This window comes from Protopterus annectens, chromosome 1.part1 (genome assembly GCF_019279795.1).
Source record: "Protopterus annectens isolate FY-2018-M chromosome 1.part1, PAN1.0, whole genome shotgun sequence".
Classification (NCBI taxonomy): domain Eukaryota; kingdom Metazoa; phylum Chordata; order Ceratodontiformes; family Protopteridae; genus Protopterus; species Protopterus annectens.
The window spans coordinates 602,493,824-602,516,488 of NC_056726.1; the positions used below are offsets into that span (position 1 = coordinate 602,493,824).

The 22,665-nt window shown below is 41.4% G+C and overlaps 1 protein-coding gene across 1 annotated transcript in view; it reads right to left on the reverse strand.

Annotated features, from left to right (window-relative positions):
• DISC1 (DISC1 scaffold protein) overlaps positions 1-22,665 on the reverse strand; it is a 2,387,713-nt gene that overhangs the window by 1,864,492 nt on the left and 500,556 nt on the right. The window contains exon 2 of the mRNA XM_044077020.1: positions 809-1,800. Coding sequence (XP_043932955.1) covers positions 809-1,800 — 992 coding nt within the window. The remainder of the gene's footprint in view (positions 1-808; positions 1,801-22,665) is intronic.

Here is a 22,665-nt window from a genome sequence, read left to right on the forward strand (position 1 = left end):
AATAGTTAAAACAATGGCAACAAAATGCAAACGATGTAGCCCAGTGGATTGCTTACAAACAGAAGCAGGACTCTTACTCCCCTATTCCTGTAGTAGAAAGAATGTTTCATAGACATGCATCCTAAAACAGCCTCATCCTGGGTTATAACTCTTTCTGTAAATAGCATACTCCTATTTGGCCAAAGTCATATCAGAAGCCTGATTTAGAGTTAAGGGCATAGTTTCATATTCAGAGGTAACACAACCATAAGTCACATTCAAAAGCAAGACACAATGATCACTCCAAAGCAAATGATGTGAAAATTAGTTCTAACCTCCAAAGGGTGCACTGCAGATTCCACCCTATCTACAGGCTATGAGCGGAAATGTCAATGCTTTCTTAAAAAAGGATCTTTTATCTGTGTTCACATGCAAGCCACTCTGAAGTCTGTGCCAGCCAAAAGTGGTTTTCAGAATTTCAGATGGCTACAGAAAGGTTTTGTAAGTTTCAATACTACTTGTAGATTAAATACACACCACAAATCCCTTATGTTTTCAGCAAACCATTTCTGTATCTGTCCCCAGTGTCTCTCAGCTTATGGCTACCATTACAGTCAAAACAGCAACTCCTACAGCAGCATTCTTGTTTATGCATCAAACAGCCATGTAAATAAGCACCAAAATCACTTTGCAACAAAGCAACTCTGTTTCTTCTACAAACTTCTACTGTAAGAGCAACAGATACATATGATAATATGCAGTGTCAGTTTATAAAGATAAATACTTGGCACCAGTGGTATGTGAGTAAGAAAGCGATTGCCATACTAGCCTTTAATTTAGTTCTGTTGTTTAGAAGACAGTCCTGTAGGATAGGCTCATATTTTCTCATCACCGTGTCCCAGCTGTGGTCAGTACCAACAATGCAGCTCTCATAGCCTGAGGTAACAGACGAACCAGCCGAGGTAGTATCTGATGAATCAACAGAGTGCAGTAAGTTTACATCTGTGTCAAAACAGATCATGGCACTGTCATGCAATCTCTTTTTCAGTTTGGTATCAGGAACACAAGAATTATCATTCTGATCACGAGGCCAAGGAAAATTACTGTTTCCATTCAGGTGCTTTTCACACAACCCACTTTCTGCTAGTTTTTGAAGACAAGATCCATTTTCTACATTTAATGCTGCATTTGTTCCAGGATCTTGCAAATCCTGGCAGCATGATTCTCCCGCTACATCATCTTTCATAGAGTTTAATGACAACTGAATGAAGCTAAAGCTAGAATTGAAGAAGTCATCAGGAGAATCCTCAGTACAGTCTGTGTCTTCACACAATGTCTCACTGTCTGTTTTGTGCAAACTTTGAATACACAGCTGATGGGGTCTGTTGCTGAGCTCTATCTCATCAGCTGCCATTAAAAGGCTGTTCTGCAAAATCTTTGGGGATTTAGATGAAGAAAGAGTTTTACATTTTGCAGAACACAAAGGTGGTGTAAATGTTTCTCTCTGTTCAAGGCACTCAAAATGATTTTGTAATCCCTGCAATGAATTTTGAGTCACTGATCCTGATACACTCTCTCTATTATTTAAAACTATGTTTTGTTTTCTGACTTCAAAATGATCCTTTATTGTTTTGCCAGGACCATAGCCTGTAACAGTGTTAATGCTGCTTATGTTTTTTATACACTCTTCTGTTTGTGTCTCATTTTTGCTTGGAGATACACATCTTGGCAGTTGCTGGGATTCTTTCCTCAAGTAACCAGGTTTTCTTATCAGCTTTCTCTTGACAGAGTTGCTTCTATCCAGTGAAGGAACCAAGGCATCTGAAATAAAAAATGAAAGCAAATATCAGTGAAGGCACAGCTGCCAAAGTAATGCTAGTTCTTTTGGCTAAAGGTCAAGAAACATTACCAGTAAGCATGTGCTTTTACATGTGCAGAATAGTGAAATCACTAGGGAATACGGATAAAATAATCCATCTGAAATAGTGAGAATATCTAAGCTGTTTATGACATTAATTATTAACACAGTAAGACTCCCCATTACCAACAAGTAGGCAGATGTGCTCACTTCGCTGTGTTACTTAGCTGTATGCTGTGGTTTGCAAAATGTTACTTTAACTTTACTACAGTTATTGTTCTTACAACTGTAATCTAAGCTGCTGTTTAATAACAGCAATCGAAAAACTTACATAACGAGATCACAGTATGCTTCTTCAATGTTGCGCTCTGTGCTTCGCATACCTAAGCAAACATTTGTTTCTTACTCTACATTTTAAAAACTGAAATGAAAATAGAAAAGCTGGATACCTAAAGCATCTCTTCAGTATACAACTTTCTCCAAACTGAACTTTCCACAACAACAAGACCAAAAGCATGTTCAAAATAAATACATACTAAAAATGCAGTTTTGATGTGGCTCTGAAAAATGACAGCTGACATGAATAGATGTGGTATAAGAAAAAGTTTCCTGCTGTACACCTTGAATTAAAATACTACAAATTACAGTTTTGAAAACTGTTTATCAAATTACAAATTAATCTGTTTATCAAGTGGTTTTCTGTATTTCCTGACATACATTTTTAGTGCATTACTATAATGAAAAAAAATGCTGAAAATCTTGCCTTAGCCAAAAATGATAAACAATGAATGCATTACTAAAACTGAAAATAAATGCAAAAAAATGCATTATTGTATTCTTTGAGAAGTCATCTGCCTCAGGGAACTGCCACACACTGACAATACATTCCTAAGAGCTGACTCAGTTGTTCTGGATTTGTGAACTTATGTGGATAGTGACCTAACTTTTGACCAACATGAGTATAATATTATAAGAAAGTCCTTCTATATTGCACAGCTTGTAAACCTAAGCATGTTGTTGTCCCCCTTATTCAGCACTCATTAAGCCAGTCATTGAATATAATGCCCTCTTTGGTATGCATCTCTCCAGACACATCCAACAACTGGAACACCCATAGGAATACATTACTAAAAGGATACAAGACCTAAATAACAGGTCTCACATGGACCTACTCAAATTCCTGTCACTATACTACATATCCTACAGACTCCAAAAAGAAGGGAATCACTGTCAGCACACATTTAGAAATTACACCCACAATGATTCCCTAAGGAGAACCACAACTAGCATGCATTCCTCGGCATCTTGTGCTTCAGGCAATTAATGTTTGAGAAATTTCATCTTGGCCACCTGTAGATATATTTTCATTTTATAAAGGCACCTGAATTCAGCAGTAGGAAAGTGCTTATAGATATGTATGTCTCCAGTTACTTTAATTGCATAGCTCATTGTGTAATAAGCTTAGTATTCCAAAGGTTCTGTCTTCAAGTTCCAGCTAATGCAGTTAATATTTTCTCAGCTATGTTTGGCATTTCCTGAAATGCCCACTGAATAGGAATGAACCAGGAAATCCCACTGAAATGTACTGTACACTCTTTCTAAGATGATGGTCAGCTCTATGACAGTAAAAAGCTATCTGTTTCTGATTCACAGAAGGAAGGTATCATACAACTCGGATTTGTTGTACGAGTGCATAACTGGCTACAGGTCTGCAGCAAAACAGCCAAACAGAGGTACAGGAATTTGCAATGTTGTCTCATACATATAAAGAAACAATTGCAAAAGTGAGTAAAGAGTCAGTTTTTCCTACTTCAGGAGCCATCATAGGTTCATAGGTTGGTACTAGGATATCAGCCCTAGGGCCTATACAAGCCTAGCCATAACAATTCCCTGGCTATTTCTTCCCACATTATTTACTTTCCTGGACCCCTGTCTAGCAGGGTGACTGACGTGATCCCTGGGGTGAATTTCCTTTCTCCCATCCAATCGTCAAGGTTCCTCTTGAAGAGGTCCAAAGAGGCACTCTGCTTGACATGTATGGGCAATCTATTCCAGAGTCTGGGGAGTCTCTAGGTCAGGAACCTATCCCTCCAGCATGTTTTGTTTATTGTGATGACAAGGTTTAGATCCCTGGAGCGTGTAGCTCTGAGGGATTGGGATTTCTTTAAGTGTAGCATGTCCAACAGCTCTGGGTTTGACATGGCCTCTTATGTTAAGCAGAGATCGATGCGACAGAGTATAACTGAAGTTTTATAAGGCGGTCAGCGTAGGGCATCTGCTTTAGGCCTGTGATTCTTTTAGTGAGGTATTTATGAGGCTTTTCCAGTTGTTGCAGATGTCTTGAGAGGTACATACCAAATGGGGCATTGTATTCTATAATGGGTCTAATGAGGGATGAGTACAGTGGGACAATGACCTCCTTTTTTCTGGATGAAAAGCCCTTTGTGATGAGGTGTGCCACATGAAAGATTTCCTGACTGTTGTGGCGATATGGTTATCGAAGGTGAGACCACTGTCCACCTGTGTCCCTAAGTCTCTTATCACACTTTCTGTGTTTAGTGTACTGCCACCTATATGGTAATTCATGGATACATGTTTTTTCCCAAAGGGGAAAACAATACATTTCTTGGCATTGAGCTTGAGCCCATGGCTCTGGCACCAAGCATCTGTTTCTGTAAGGCCCTTTTGTAGAGTATCCACATCATTTGGGGATTCAATAATGGCTCCCAGTTTGCAGTCATCTGCAAACTTTGTTAGCCAGAGTTCCTTAGTGTTGACCTGTACTTCAGAGAAGTAGATGCCAAACAAGAGCGCCCCAGGACTGAACCCTGAGGTACTCCACTTGTCACTTGTCTGGAGCTGGATTTGGAGTCGGCTACTTTTACAGTGTGGGTTCTATCAGTAAGCCATTTAGCAACCCATTGGGTGACATAGGGATTAATGCCCAACTTAGTAAGTTTATCTATGATTCCAGAGTGGGGATGGTGTCAAAGGCCTTGGCAAGGTCTAGATAGGCTGTGTGGACCACCTTACCCTTGTCCATGGCTCTGGAGACTGATTCAAAGAAGTCAATCAGGTTCAGGAGACAAGATCGGCCCTTCACAAACCCAAACTGGGTGGGGTCCAGTGTTTGAAGGTTGCCAATGTCTTTGTTTATAAGTTCCATGATAATACGCTCCATGGCCTTGCAGATAAGGCTTGTCAGACTGATGGGACGGTAGTTTCCGGGATCCAAGGTGGATCCCCCCTTGTGGATTGGGATAACTGTAGCTCTGCGCCACTCAGTGGGCACGAAACCTGAGGTGAGGCTACGATTAAACATGACACTTAGGTGAGGTGCCAGTTCATATTGTAGTTCATGTAGTACACAGCCCGGGATGTCATCTGGTCCCATGGATGCTGTATTCTTGGCTTTAGAGAGTGCGTTTTGTACCTGTGTGGCCGTTATTACTGGAATTTGGCAATCGTCCGGTATTGAGATGGGCCATTTAGGGGGTGAGAGGGGGGTGAAGTTGGCAGTGAATCGATCTGCCAGGATATTGGCAATATCCTTCAGATCAGTATATTTAATGCCATTCTGTTTTAGCTCAGAGCAGATCTGAGCATTGCCATTTAGATTCTTGACATAGTTATAGAATGCTTTGTGGTTGTCTTTGGAATCTTTGGCAATTTTATTTTCGTAACTAGCTTTGGAGGATTTTATGAGGCATTTCAGTTTCTTACTGAGGCTAGTAAGGGATTTTTTTGCATCCTGGGATTTTCCTCTTTTCTGCAATAGTTTCTTCCTTTTGTTGTACAGTTTGTTTATGACAGGGGACCACCAGATTGGCTTCCTTTTTTTGGATGAGAGCATTTTGGTTCTATTTGGGATGGCACAATTCATGCATGAGTGGATGTGCTCGTACAGTGCCTTAGTGTAGGATTCAGCAGTTGAACTTTCAGTTCCCATCATTGGTTGGTCAGACAATTTGGGAAATTTAACACTACACTACTTGTCCCATTTCACTGCTATAAGAAGGGCATCAGAAACAACTAATTGATGGTGTTTTTGTTTTCAGATGGAAAATTACAACAAATAATCGACAAACACATGCATGTGCAAGTACAAACACTCACACACGAGCATAGGCAAATACAAAAGTGCATACACACCCACAAACCCTGGGATTCAGAAACCTTAGCCAGATTGCGGATGAATGCAATTCAGAGACACACATAACTTGAGCAAAGAATGCCAAGCAGTAGAGCTGGTTGTGATATAAGCTAATGGCTATATAAACAGATGGTATTATGCAACAATGTATGCAAATGAGGTAAATCAAGGTGGTACAGCAAATCAAAAATGAGACAGAGATATGGTGCTGTGATACTAGTGTTGTTGAACTCAACTAAATCCTGATGTTCATTCTACTAAACTGTGGAAATATGTTAGGGCTTGCCACAGCATTAGTTAATGTGTCAATGCATGAAGATCTTATTGCCACTATGACCTGTGGTGAATACTTTGTCTAATTTGGAGGCACTATGTCATCTAAATGTACTTAACATTTCATGAACTCCACAACAGCAACATTGAGGACAAGCACCATGTGGATAGGTACACTATGCAAATGCTGACAGATGTGTGTGTCAGCCCCATCTACAGGCCTGTGGCAGTCATGGATTATTTATCCCAGTGGATACAAAGGTATGTGTAACTTTACATATACTAGCTACAGGGACATATCAGTGGCCAAGTAGTAACACAGTGGAGGCATCTCCATCAGTTCCTCAGATCTATGCTGCAGCATGTGGGGGAGCATACATGGTTTCCACATATCACAAAGACGAGAACCAACACCATGTGGATCTTTTATTATACAGCCCATTTTCCTAAGGTACTCGGAGCCATACAATATATATACATTGAAATAAATGCCATATCTGGGGATGTGAAAAGAAGGTATGTGAACTAGAAAGGGCACCACTCTACTAACTACCAGGAGGTCTGTAATTCGCAGGGTATCTTCCATAATGAACTACCATGACTCCCACATATGGCACATCTGTGACTTCTTTCAATGGTTTGTGACAGGTCACCTTCCAAAAGGGCATGTTACTGGAGATGCTGGATATACCCTGGAGCCCTGGTTGACAACACCAATCAGAAATTTACAAAATGAAACAGATTAGGGTTACAACTGCGCCTTATTGCAAACCAGGATAATTATGGAGCATACGTCTGGGCTGCTAAAGGGATGTTTTCACTACTTGGGTAGATCAGGTGGTGCCCTGCATTATGACCCTGGCATATATGTAAAACTGTTTTCAGTATGTGCAACGATACACAGTATCATACATATGAGGCACTTACATCAGGGGATGCCAACTACAGGAGAAACAGCACCCAGCATACCAGGCAGTGGTGGCTGAGACAGATGAGGAGTTATTGGGTAATCTAGCAGCAGGGGATGAATATGATAGATGGAGGTGGATATCCTATGCTGTTGCATTGGCAAAGAGGCAGAGGCTTGTACACAGCTTCTGTCCATAGCATATATACACTACAGTGAAAATGATGCATGCAAACCCACCAGACTGTGTTTTGGTCAAGTTGTGCGGTCAAACATAAGCAACCAAAGTAACAAAGTACAAAAGGCAGAGCACAGCTATCATCACTTGGAAGGTGGAGGATGGAGCACAAGTGTGCATTCTCTTTCAGGGAAACTGGTGAGTGCTGAAGACACTACAAACTAAGAAAGCATTGGGAGAGTGAACTGGTTGTGGGTGGAGTATTACTGAAGATGGCTTTGTGAAGGCGCATTGCTGCTGTATGTATGAGTGTGTGAAGCATTGGGGGTTGTGCTGGTGATCTATGTGTGTGTGTGTGTGTGTGTGTGTGTGTGTGTGTTGGGACACTGCCTCAGCAGTAGTTGCAGCATTGTGGTTTTATCTACTGGACAGATTCAGGGCATGCATGGCAGAGGGGTGGTCATCCCATCCATGCAACTGCCCATAAGAGCTGCTTCTACCAGGAGCTGCATGGGTTGTACCACACCACAGCTAGATGATAGCATACTTCAAGATCATGAATGAGTCCTTTTACAACGCATGCTGCTGCCATAACTGCTATGACCTCAGGGACGCCTTCTTATGGTTGTAGTCACCTTCACAACAGATCTAGCTAGCACTGTAAAACCATGATCTAGACCATCCATGGCCACGATGGCCACAATTTGTGGAGTTACCGGTTGAACATCTCCATGAATAGCATCGGAGACAGGGCACATCAGCATGAGAGGAAATAGCATGTGCTAGTAAGTTATTCAGTCTAATGAAACCATAACACATATAGTACATGCATTCCCAGAGGTCATCTCGTATAGTCTGTATTAGCCATGCTAACTCAGAAAAGGCTGTGGTGGTACTAGTCTATGACTCTATGATGGCCACGCAGATGCATTCGGGTTTGGTATATTGGTTAAGGTGTCTGATTCACAGGCACAAGGTACAGTGTTTGATTCTTACCTTTAGGAAGAAAACTCATAAGGCTCAGAATGGCCTATTAGGAAAGCTAGCCCAGTAAACTATAAACGTATGACACCACGAATCTAAGGAAATGGGTAAATTACATTTTTAATTCCCTACTGGGTGAGGAAAGTAAACCTATATTTTTCTGTCTGTGAGTGCTAAAGCTGCTTTCTGTTTTACCTGCTCCATTTTGTTCTCTGTTTTAAGAAATTTGCTTGTCCTGTGTTTTGTTCTATGTAACAGATAGACACTTAAATTAGCTAGGCTGCATATCTCATAAGTTGTTTAACTGGTTAAATTGTTTCTTGAATGATACTTAAATACACAGTGAATTTCTGAGCCTTTGTCGTCTTCTGAAAAGATGTGAAGCCATTATAAACTAAAGCACTGCTGGTGATTCCCTACTGGGTAAGGAAAGTAAACCTATATTTTTCTGTGACTGATAAAGCTTCTTCCTATTTTACCTCTCCATTTTGTTTTTTTGTTTTAAGAAATCTGCTTAGCCTGGTGTTTTTGTTCTATGTGAGAGATAGATACTTAAATTAGCTAGGCTGCACATTTTGCATGTTTTTTTCATTGGTTAAATTGTTTCTTGAGTGATATCTTAAATACACAGTGAATTTCTGGGCCACTACATTCTTCTGAAAAGATTCCAAACCTGCACAAACTAAAGCACTGCTGGTGATTCCCAGCTAGTTTTTCTCACCCGCTCTCCCCTTCGTTGATCTGCTTTTTAAACCTGGTAAGTTTAAGCTGCCCACCCCCACTGTAAATTGAACTTAATAAGCTTCTCCCATTCTACACTGCTGTTAATACCTTGAATTATTTATTGATCAACCTTAGCCTACACAAAGTATAGGTCACTCTTGCAGTCTCTGCACTACCAGCACAGGTTGTCAGCACACACACACACACATACACACACACACACACACACACACACACACACACACACACACACACACACTTCCCCCACTAAATAAGGACATGACGCATAAACCCACATATGCAGAGGTACTCAATAGTAACTTACCAAAAGATCAAAGGCCTCCCAAATGCAAACCACTTACACACATAACAATGCAAAAAAACAACCACAACACATAATAACACACACACACAAATAAGCCCAGAAGGTGTAACACCACAAAACCTAACGTAACGGTCATAGGTGACTCTATTTTGAGACACAAGGATGCTCCCCTCACCAGGCTGGATAAGGAGTGGGTTACAGTTAGTTGCCTGTCAGGTGCCAGGATCCATCAAGTCACTCAAGCACTCAAGTCGCTCAACCACAAGTACCAGTATGACTTTGTCATAGTCCATGAGGAGGTGAATGACTTGAGACATCCCTCACTGGACTATATGAAGAGAGACATAGCTGAACTCTCAGATTATGTGCACAGGCAGTTATAAGCCTAGCCTTAAGCAACATTCTACCTTCTGCAAGGATGATGCCATAAAACAAACAAAAATGATTGACTTTAACAACTGGCTTAGCTTTTGGTGTCAGCCCAAGGGGATCCAATATCTATCAGCCTGGAAAGACATGATCGGCAGGCTGCACTGCTTTGCCAGAGATGGTCTGCACCTGTCTCCTCTAGGTTTTTGGATACTTGCAAAGGGATTAGCCACCACTGATTGTGCCTTTTTTTTAGGCTGTGTCAAAGTAACCAACCTCTAAACATAACAAAATCCTCTCTAGATAAACTCAAGGTACTGCTGCATAATGCTAGGAGTCTAAACAAAAAACTGCACTCCCTGGAAGCACTCCTTACTTTGGAAGATGCTGACATCTGTGCAGTCACTGAGACATGGTTCAAAAGCACAGAAAGCACCCCAGCCATGCAGGGCTACCATGCCTTCCATAGGTTCAGACCACAAGCTGAAAATAAAAGAACCAAAGGAGGAGGTGTAGCCATCTTCATTAAGGATAAGTACACCTTGAGACTGGTCAAACAGTATGACTCTCTTGAGTTACTCCAATGCCAATTAACTACAGGCAAAGCCCCTAACACATCATAGCTAGCTATAGGTCCCCCACCATGAAACAGGAAAAGCATTCTGCATACCTGGACTTACTGTAGTCACTTGTCATACAGCCCAATACCTTACTCGTGGATGATTTTAATCCTACCAACAACTAGGAAACATAGATGACCATAAGCATGCTGGCTCAGAGGTTCTTGGAATTTGTCAATGCAAATACTCTGGAATAGCATGTCAACACACCCATGAGAATCCCTTTTGGTAAAAACACTGTACCCATGAACTACCACATAGGCAGTAATCTACTTAACACTGAAATGATAACAGACCTTGGGACACAGGTGGACAGTAGTTTCTCCTTTGATAATCACATCGCCACAGTAGTCAGGAAATCCTTCTATGTGGCACACCTCATCACAAAAGGTTTCTCATCCAGGAAAAAAGAAGTCATTGTTCCCCTCTACTCTTCACTCATTAGACCCATTATGGAGTACAATGCCCCTTTTGGTATGTACCTCACAAGACATCTGCAACAACTAGAAAGGCCGCAGAAATACCTCACAAAGAGGATTACCGGCATCAAACAGATGCCCTATGCATTCCATCTGAAAAAACTCCAGCTTTACTCCGTCGCATATTGTCTACTCAGAGGCGATCTCTGCCTAACATACAAAGCTATGTCAAACCCAGAGGTGTGCGACATGCTCTACTTAAAGAAATCCCAATCCCTCCGAGCTACACGCTCTAGGGAACTAAACCTTGTCACCACAATAAACAGAACATGCTGGAGGGATAGATTCCTGTCCCAGAGACTTCCCATACTCTGGAACAAACTACCTGTCTATATCAAACAAAGCTCCTCATTAGCACTCTTCAAGAAAAATCTTGATAATTGGATGGGAGATAGGAAATTCAACCCGGGATAACTTCTGTAGCTCTGCTCAACAGGGGCACAGGAAAATTATTTTCTTGGGTGGCAAAAGCCAGGGTACCTTTTTGACTAGGCTTATATAGGCCCTAGGGCCAATAGCCTAGTACCTACCTATGAACCTATGAGAGGCTCAAATGTCTTGGACATAGTACTCACTAATGTGGGAGAGCATTGCACCCTTCCATGTGTGATGTCCTCACTGGTAAAATCGGAGCATAAATCAATCTCATTCAATGTAATTATCAAGCTCAAAACTGTTTAAGAATTTTTCAAAGCAAATTACCTTCTACTAAATGATGGTATAAAAAGCTTCAAAGCCCCCTCAAACACAGATAATACAGAGTGCTATGCAGAGGTGTACAACAACGCCTTGTATAACCACTTAAGCAAGTAAATAGTGTCCATCTTAGCAGGTCCCAGGCACAATGTTTCTGAATCCTAGTGAAAGTTTTCTATTTTATAGGTATGATTTTTTGACAGATAGGGCACCTGACGGTGATCTGAAGAATGCACAGTGGTAAACTGTAAAACTTCCAGTATGAATGGAGTATCCTTTGACATGGAGGAGGACAAGTAGCCATTCTAGAATAAAAGGACAGAAGCTTAGAATATTTTCTTTACTTTGGACCAGGGACAGCAGAAGACTAAGCTGCTGTCACTATCCTTAACTGAGAAAGCTGACAAAGGGTGATGAGGCAGCTCCAGTCTTCTCAATTAATATATGTTTAGGATGTATAAAAAGTACATGTAAGAGTGTTTTTATACATATTATAATCTCAGGAAAAAGCTCAAAATCCCAAGAGAACACAACACACTCAGAAAAACACATGCACAACACAAAATTTTACTTTCTTAGCCCTTATTCTAGCCCTACCCCACAAGCACTTGAACAAACACTTTTACTCCCAATGTCAATACTTTTAGTATACCTGGAAGTTTTGGCATTAGTAACCCATACCTCCATTCCCCACATGTACTCAATCTTCCTTCTTACAATATTTTCAGCATTCCATGAGTGGAACACGTGCCCACATTTCAAAGTCATTAATTCTGTCAACGAACTGCACATTTGACAGAATGAATGACGCGTGCGTATGTGTGTGTCTATATCTATCTATATAAATACGTATAGATAGATATATGCACACACGCACACACACAAATATTTATACATATGCATATCTATCAAAGGCCAGGCTCAATAAAAGAGTTCCTAAAATATATTCAAGGACAATAGATGTACAAAAGGAAAATAAAAGGAAAATAGATCTTTATTCCTATCACATGCTCAATATGGAAATCTTTTCCATCTCTCCTGAGTAGAAGTCCTTTGTGAGGACAATGACATTAACACACTATGGAAAATTGACCGACCATTCTGACATCTTAAGGAGTGGAAATCTGGATATGTTCTCCCTTACGGGTGTGAAAATAAGTGGCTGTTACACAGAAGTAACTAGGGTTTTATAGCTTATTCATAAACATTCAACTTGAAAAACTGATTTGGGATAGAGTTTGGTTTATCTAATGATAAAACATTTTTCAAATTTTCAACTGTTCACAAAATTTCACACAATCATGTCTTGGAAGTGATACCAAAGAAAATCTGTTTCAAATATGGCACTTCCGTTTTGCATTCATCAAGTATACGGCAGTGCCAAAAGTTTACAATTAGACTACTTTATATATTTCATTATGAACTGGTCTGACACCTGCTCTTCTCCAACAAGATTTTTCTGAGATTTAGAGTACTATTTTTGAAGTTCACCCTCCCCTATTTCACTTATGTGTTAAGTGACTGGCGATTAGGACTGGTTACGATGTTACAGGTCACAGGTCAAAAGTCAGCTGTTGTGCAGTTCAGATGCTGTTCTACGTGTCATTAAGACTATGTTCAACTTATCTCCTCTGATTAGTACATAATAGTGAAAACTTCTTTCTGCACATAATAAGCCCAGTCTCTTATCTCCCTCCCTTACAGTCACCGGATCCTATAGCTGCCTCAGACCCATCTTCTCCAATTTTTTATACTAACAAATTTTTACAGCCTTCACAAAGTCTTAATCTTTTTGGCTTCTTAGGGAACATAGCCTTAACAACCTTCAAGGGACCAGGGAGCAGAAGAATGGGCCTGGAAACTGGATATTGAGGTAGCTGGTACCCATGCAGACTCTCATGATCACAATTCCTACATTCAGCCAGGCATACAATAACAGTGAGTGGATAAATCTTTTGGGCTTATATATCTGTCATAGATACTCTACTGCACCCCTCTCTGAAGTACTTGACTTGTCGGTCCTCTGGTATTCATCAACAGCTGAAGGGGAGTACCTGTATACTTCAGCTCCCCTGGAAAGGACCACAGGCCGCTGTCATAGCTTTGCAGGTTAATGACAGTCAAGTGTTTCAACAACTATATGTAGGCTAGTTGAGTACCATAGGAAGTACCACAGGTACGTCTACCTCCCTTTTGATAACAGCCATACTAATCCCTGGTGTAAAGTTATGTGATCCCATCCCTTCACTAATGAGGCTAACATATTACACTGTTTAACATGGAAGGGAAAATTATTCTACAGGTATGCAGTCTTCTGGGTAATGACACTATACATCCAATAAGTCATATTTGTCTTATAATGACAGTTTTGCCATGAGTGTTCCTAACATTATCAGTGTTTCTAAGAAGGAAAAAATCTAGTAAAACAGAGTTCTTTATAGGCTGTAAATGTAAGAGACAGATTTCCAAATAGGAGTCAGTACACTAAATAATTTTCCTTCTACCAAGATAGTTAAGATAGCCTGGACTTTGATTCTCATGGTTAGGAAACATTGAGGATTTTCAGCACGGGATACAAGTCTTGTAAGACACATACTAAATAAGAGCTGTCTACTCAATGATCAAACTATTATGGAGGAAAACTGGGGGACTAAGACCTCTTTGGATCCTGAGGATATACCTTTAGTAATTAAAAGGGCAATGAAAAACAAAAAGAAGTTATGTTCTTACCATAACATTCCATATGAGATGTTCATCTCGCCTTTGTTCTTACATGTGGGTTCGGAGCCGATGGATCAGCTCAGAGTCGGACGCTTTCCAAGCTCTAGATTTCTTAGAAGCTCGAGACACAGTCCCTATCCCATGATACTCTGCTGCCAAACCTAGTTTGCTGAAACCAGCAAGCAACCCAATACAACAAAGTAACTATTTACAATTAGTTAAAAGATAACCTGGCTGACAAGAGGATACTAGTAAGATCAAACTGACCACCAGCCATACCCATTCTTCCAGAACATGGAGGGGAAGGTGGGAGGGAGTGTAAGAACAAAGGCAAGATGAACAACTCACATGGAACGTTATGGTAAGAACATAACTTCTTTATGTGAAGTTCTTCAATCTCGCCGTTTGTTCTTACACGTGGGTAGCATCCCAAGCACCCTAATCCTGGGTGGCTCACGGGAGTACATTCCTGAGAACAGTGGAACCAAAGGAGGCCCTGTCCACTTTGTAATGAGCAATAAATGTATGAGGTTTGGACCAAGTACCAGCTGCACAAATGGTGTCCAAAGGTAAACGAGCTGCGTGAGCTAAGGACGTAGAAACAGCCCTGGTAGAATGAGCTTTCACTTTACTTTCTAAAAGTTGATGGGATGAAGAATATGCAAACTTTATACAATCAGAAAGCCATTTGGACAACGTAACTTTGGCTACCGAAAGGCCCTTCTTATTGTCTGCAAGGGAAACAAATAGTTGATCTGATTTTCTGAATCCTTTTGTTCTGTCCAAATAAAATCTCAATTGTCTGTGAACATCAAGCTTATGCAACATGTATTCCAATTTACTGGCATGATGCCTGAAAAAAATGGGAAGTTCAAGGGACTGGTTCAAGTTTACTTCGGAACAGACCTTGGGGAGAAATGATGGATTTGTTCTTAGAGACACCCTGTCAGGGTGAAAGACCAAATATGGGGGCCTAACAGAGAGTGCTTGAAGTTCAGAAACTCTACGTGCCAAAGTAATCGCCACTAAGAAAATTGTCTTCCAAGAAAGGAACTTCAATGGACAAGAAAATGCGGGCTCAAAAGGGGGAAGCATGAGTTGAGACAGCACCAAATTTAGATTCCAGGGAGTAATCGGATGTCTGATAGGGGGTCGAAGTTGATGAGTCCTTTTCAAAAAGGCTTTACATAATCTGTGGGACATAATGTTAGAACCTCCGCATCCCACATGGAAGTTAGATATGACAGCCAATTGAACCCTTATATTAGCGGCTGCTGCACCACCATGGAAAAGTGAAGTCAAAAATTCCAGAATGCTATGAATAGGGGCGATAAATAGATCAATACCATGTTGAGAAGCCCAATGAGCAAATCATTTCCATTTACTGTTATATAGTTTCCTGGTGGAGACTTTATGCGAGGAAACCAGAATATGCTGAACCATGGGAGACAAATCATGAGACCTGGCTAGGTTGGGAAGTGGAGCAGCCAAGCTGTCAGTTTGAGGGATACAAGAGAGGGGTGAAGAACTCCTGACAAATGAGTCAGAAGGCCTGGCACTGGGTCCAAAACCCAAGGTTCTTCCACTTGGTACTGTTGAAGGAAGGGGAACCATATCTGCAGAGGCCAAAATGGGGCTATCAGAATAATAGTCCTTCCCAGGGTTTTTGCTTTCTGTAAAAATTTGGGGATCAGCGGGGATGGAGGAAAGGCATATAGGAGACCCGAGGGCCAATCGTGTACGAGTGCGTCCCTTGGGATGTCCCCCGGTGGAAGGTACAGGGCAAAGTAGATTCTGCATTTGGCATTCATCGGGGACGCAAAAAGGTCGCAGCAAGGCTGGCCCCATGTGCGGAATATCCTTTCCGCCACTTATTCTTTGAGGAACCACTCGTGAGGCAATAGAATGGCTCTGCACAATTTGTCCGCTATCACGTTGGATGACTCCGGGATGTCCGTTGCTATCAGGAAGCGCCCGGTGGATACAGCCCACTGCCAAATTCTCAGGGCCTCTCGGCATAAGGGGTAAAATCTGGTTCCATCATAGAAAAAACATGTACCACCACAGAAAAAAGGATAATCCAAACACTTTAAAGATCAGAAGCCACCAGGTGAGATAGAAGGAAGGTTTCTTTATTCCATAACACAGCACACGTTCTGGTACCTCGGCAATTCGCCTTCATGGAACAATTATCATCAAGCTGTATCTTCCTTTTAAATGCTTCTCAATTAATCAATTAATTCATTAAGCTTTTAATTTGATTTGATTATAATTCCTAACATTAAATACAAGTATCAAATGTACATTCCAAATATTAAATACATACATTTTTTCATATAAATAATTATTTATTACTACTGAAACCATAAATTAATACTACAAGTAGCAAAATACCTGCTGATGGTCTAAGATGGGCCTCCAGTCCCCTGTTTTCTTTGGAACTAAAAAGAACCTGGAATAAGTTCTGGATCCTATTTGGTCTGCCGGGACTGGCTGGATGACTCTTTTTTTCCAGCAGCCTCTGAATTTCTACGGCTGCTAGACTCCGCAGACTGGGTGGAACGTCTGGGATTCTTGTCCAAATGGAAGGGAATTCTGAAAAGGGAATGATGTAGCCTCTGGTGATTATGCTTTTTACCCAGGAATCTGATGTAATTCCTAGCCAGGCATCTGGGTATAAAGCTAAGTGACCCCCAACTGCCTCCAGAGTAGGACAGTCGGGCCTCCTCTCAGGAGCGCTGATAGGGTTTGCCAGGGAACTGCTCCCTGTCACCCTGGTTTTGTGGACACCCTCTGCTGCCTGGGCGGCGTCTACCATTATACCCCCCTCCTCTGCCCCAGGAGGGGGTTTCACTATGTGTGTTCTGGAAAGCTCCTTGGGACTTTCGTAACCACATTTTTCCACCTCTCTGCCCTTTGGGGTATGGTCTAGTGGGGGTGGAAAAACAGACTCCTACGGCAGATAGAGTCTTTCCTTCCTGCTCACACCTAGTGAGTGTCTCCTTGACTTTGGGCCCAAACAAGAAAGAGCCATCAAATGGGGTATTCACAAAGGAAGACTTGAAGGCTTCTGCAAAGGAGCATAAGTGCATCCAGGATTGTCTCCTCAGAGCTATCGCTGAACCCTCTGCCCAGCTCGATACCTCGGCTGCATAAGAAATGAGTCTCGTGGACAAGTTTACAATGTAATTAAGGGTGTTAAGCTGTGCTGTCACTTTCTGGGAGACAGCATCACTTGTGTTGCCCTGTAGAGTATCGCCAAGCTCTTTTAGGAGATCTCGTTGAAGACGGGTAAAATGGGTTAAATAGTTAAGCGATCTCATTACAAATGTTGCAGAACTAAAGATGCATTTCCCATATTTGTCCATTGTCCTGGGATCTCTATTAGGAGGATGGACAGAGGGAGAGGTGTCTGACATCTCTTTCTTGGTGGCCACCGCCACCACCATGGCATCAACGGGAACCTCTTTTGTGAGTAAGGACTTATCCTGAGGGCAGGTGATAAATTTGTTGGGCCTCCGAGGGACTGGTTCCATAGAATCTGGAGACTCCCACGCCTTTCAAGTGATCAAGTCCATTAATTCATCGAAAGGCGGAGTAACCCAGGAGGTGAAGGGCTGAGACCCAAAAGCCTTCAGGAGCACCGACTCATCCTCAGTAGGGGTAAGGGACTGCCTGTCACCCCTCTGCCTTAGTATTTCAAGGATATCTGCAAAAGAGACATTCTCAGAGGAGGGCCGTGGGGACCCTTCTGATTCTTCCAAGTCGGTGTCTGATGTTAAGGATTCCTGGGGGGAATCTAAATGTCTCCTCTTACACAGTCTTTTCCTGGGGACTTCATCAGTGGGGGCATCTGGTGAAGTCTCATTCAAGCAGGGGTAACCCAATGGGGTTACCTGAGGCTCTGGGTCTCGATGCTTAGTGAGAACCTGTGGTGTAGAGATAGACTGTGGCCCTTTAGGGGAGGAAGAGGAAGGAAATGAAGAAGTGAGGGTCTTAGCAGACATGACCTTCCTCATGGCATCGAAGGCACCAGTTTCCCGACCTGAATAGTCCACCGGTTCCGAAGAAGATGGCAGCCTCCCAGGGGTTGAGACCATGGCCTCCGAACCAGAGGATGGAACCGAGCTCACCTGTGCCGAAGCCCCAAGAGGAAGAGTCAGAACCGAAACATCGGTTCGACTCCCCCCCTCGGAACCAGCGAGAGAGTGTCGGCTCCAAGACTCTTCAATCGGAACCGAAGAAGTCAAGGTAGAAGGAGCCGAGAGCACTGGAACAGGCCTCAGCTCCGAGGGTTCCACCGCTATCAGATCCTCTCTTTCTGGCTCTGAAGGCTCAACTGGCCTCAGAGGAGGAGCAGAACTCGTGGAAGGAGGGGTTGTAGGCTTCAAAGCCAACTGGGTCGAAGCTGTAAGCATTTTGACCAGGGCTGGGTTCACCAAAAGTCTCTGTACCACTCGGTCCACATCAATGTCAGAAAGGGCACTGGAAGAATGGGTCGAAGGAGCCGAAGAAGCCAATGACTTAAGGATCGGAGACTTCAAAACCTCAGACACCGGTTCCAACACAATGACTTGGCTCTGAGGTAAGATCTCGGTGCACGGCTCCGAAGGTTGTGGAGCCAGTAACCGAGTCTTGCCAGAGGTGCTTAGAGCTGAAAACTTGTGCTCCGAAGACACCTTAGATGACTTCGACCCCTTCGAGGACTTGGAGGTCTGGTCAGTCTTATCCAATATATCCTGGAAGTCTGATTTCAACAGTCCTCTATCTACCAATTTCCTTGTCCTCTCTAATAACACACTGCCAGTGAAGGAATGGCAGATAGAGTAATCCTCCTGTAAATGTAGCGGACCCAAACAATAAACACAAGAACTATGATTATCCGTGATGGACATCTTTTGTCCACAGTCACATTTTTTAAACCCAGATTTTTGCTTCTCTGACATTATGAAAAATTGTCCAATAACACCACAAAAACAGCTTAGAAGTTCAGATCCCTGAACTGCAATAACTGTAGAAAGGGATACAACAAAGAAAAAACAAACGCTCAATACAGAATATAAGGGGATAGGGTATTAAATTTGTCAGAGCCCTGTCAAGTAGAGTAAATCAAGAAGGCTAAAGGCCTAGGAGCAAACCGCTCCAAACTAAAAAACAAAATACCAGCTTAGATACCTACTCTAAACCACCAAAAAGGAAGGAATATGTAAAGCCTCACTAAATATCAGATCCCTGACAGATATTAGAAGTCTAAATATGCAAATATATAATAAAAAGAATACTGGCCCGAGCTTCTTCAGAAGATCGTGTGATCCATTGCAGCGGCAAACTAGATCTGGGGTTTGGCAGAAGAGAATCATGGGATAGGGACTGTGTCTCGAGCTTCTAAGAGATCTAGAGTTTGGAAAGCGGCCGACTCAGAGCCGATGGATCGGCTCCGAACCCACGTGTAAGAACAAATGGCGAGATTGAACAACTTCACATCATTGCCTTACTACATGATACCTGATGATCAAATGACACTTCATAGACCTCTAATGACTGTATCATCCTTAACAGGGGCTTCACTTATGTGATAATCTCTGGGAAAATTTGTTTCCTAAGTCTAACTACACTTCACCTTTGTGTCAGAAACCAGGTGCTGACTCCTTCTAGCCCTTCCTGCATAATTTAAAAGTTTTCAACAAGCAAACAGAAGGCAAACGTGAGTAAATCCTATAGTGAAACAAAAATACATTAAAAAAACAAGTACCAAGCAGCAGTAGGAACCAAGGAACAGAGTTAGAACTGTAATATATCAAGTGACAAGTGCTTTCACATGTACAGATATATTTTTAAGTCAATACAAAACAAGAACTTCAATACACTTATATACCTCAATTCAACTATTAAATAATTAAAAACAGCCAATGGCATCTCAATGTCCTAACTTCCTGGTATTCAATATTGGTTTAATATTAAAACATTCATTGAAATCTGGTTCATTTACACCATTCAATCTAGTAATCTATTTATACTCTGCTTTCTCTGTCAAATTTTTAATATCATCACCCCACAGATTCACAGATTAACTTACATAACCAAAAATGCAAAACTTATGCGTAGCTACTTTCTGAAGGGCATGTTTGTCTAAAGTATTCATCTCACTAGATTTCTTGATATCACAGACGTGATTATAGATTCTTTCTTTCAGACAGCTACTCATATTATCTACATAGAAACCAGTGCATGGAGTGCAAACAGCTATGCATATTAAGTTGTGTACATTACAATCCACACTTATCTTATGTAGAGGTACAACAACAGCTGTTCTCCATAGCTCTGGCATGTATCTTAAGGAGAGGCTGAGATTAAAAAGCTTAAGGAAGAATTCAGTAATAACACATTTTGTGCTGTTGAGGCAGCCAGAATACTGTCCAGGTCCACAGAGTTGTTTTTTCAGTTTTAGTAACAGCTTCCAGGATCTGGTCCATAGTGATAATAGGAAGAGCGCTGTTAAAAGGGAGGGGACACTGTAATATGACAGAGTCGACATTTTCAGCTGAAAAGTGTCATCCATGGCATTGCCTAAAGCTTCATTATCAGAACAAGTAGCACAGTTGATTTTGAGTTCTGTGCAGTACTGACGTTACTTGTAATAACCCTGAGAAAAGCCCTGCGGTTATCCATCATAGAGGTAGCTACTTTCATTTCATATTCATTTCATATTCACTGTTACTCTTCCTAATGATGTATACATCTCTGCAGATCTGCTTACACTCCTCTTCTTGACTGATGATAGAATTTTGTTTATATGAACCATATTATTTTCTCCTGCTGTCCTGAAGTTTATAGAGTTCCACCACAGGGGTTTACTCCCAAATTTCCACTTCTACTTACACCTAATAGGTATTTATACATTTGTTGAGATGGCAGTAAAACCTGGCATTAGGAGTTAAAAAAGGGACAAAGAACATTTGAAATTCCTATAACTCTCAGACTAGGACTTAATGGTGCTTTTGCAGAATTATCTGAATGTATTTGAATTTCAGTGAAACTTGGCAGTACTTTTTAGGAAAAAGTGGGCAGTCTTTGGAAAGATTTGATCAAGGAAGGAATAACATTAATGGGTATGTAGGCAAAGGTAGGCTTCATAAGGATAAGGTCAGATGTATTGCTCTAGGTCTTGGGAACTTAATTCTATTTTAGAAGTTGGTATTAAATAAACCTAGGAAATACAGGGTTTATTTATTGCTAGCTGTATAAGATTCCTAAATGATGAATGAATAATTGAGGGTGACTGGAATTGAGTATTGGAATTAACAGATATAGACTCCAGTTTGTCAATGTACCAACTGTTGTCTTCAGGTTACATTAAAGGGATCTGTAGCTGGCAACAATGTAATAACTGACTTTGTCACATGTGACCAAAATGTCATGGCGCTTGAACTCAGAATCTTGAAGTATTTGATGCACATTAATATTTGAGCACATAAAAATTCACAAGACCCCAGATGGTCTGAAAGAGTGACATGTACCCTCTTTGACTGAATGTTACCAGAACACTGAAACCAGGTTTCTGTAACAAAAAATGCATGAAAAGTCCTCGAGCATCAGGAAGGCTTCCAAATCCGAAAATTAATTTATATTTCAGACTCCTTGCATTTAGCAGAGTTGCCTTAATGTATACTGAATTAAAATTTGTTAGGCTGGAATGTATAACAAATGAACTTTCACTGAAAAAACACTGTGGGGGTAGAAAAAGGTCTTAACCATCATTAATAGGCCCTGAAGTGAACAGGTGAATGCCATCCTTGGTAAAGCAGGTCTCCCTGTTGATCATTGCCTCCTATACCGAGACACATTGGTTACCCCTGGAATAACATTATGAAATCAATTATTGTTGTTTGAAATGTGGCATCTTTCTCAGAAAATGCAAGATGATGACATATCACCCACTGTAGAACATCTAAGGTTATTCACCTTGAAATGTGTGACAATGAGAGTTCACTCATACTTGTGATGAAGGGACCTACGGGCTCTGGTCACATTCCAAAGTGTGCTACCAGAGGGAGAGAGATGATTGTGAATGTATCCTTGTACAGCATGGTGAACAGACTAGCAGAGTGCCTAACTACAGAGCCAACTATTACTAATACATTACCATGCATGGCTACATCTTCAGACGTCCTAATAGGAGTAGGCATGGAGGCAAGTGACTCACTTAAATAATGGATGAAGGATGTACTACAGTGAATAGAGTTACATGGCAAACATTTGTTCAATGAGGTTTTATGGATTTGGTAATGACTTTTTAACAAACTCAGCAAAAGTCAGTCTGTTGTTAGGTGGTTGCTATATATTGTTAAGCTGCTTACTGACAAGGGAAGTGTATCAAAGTTTAGACTCTAAATTTTAGTA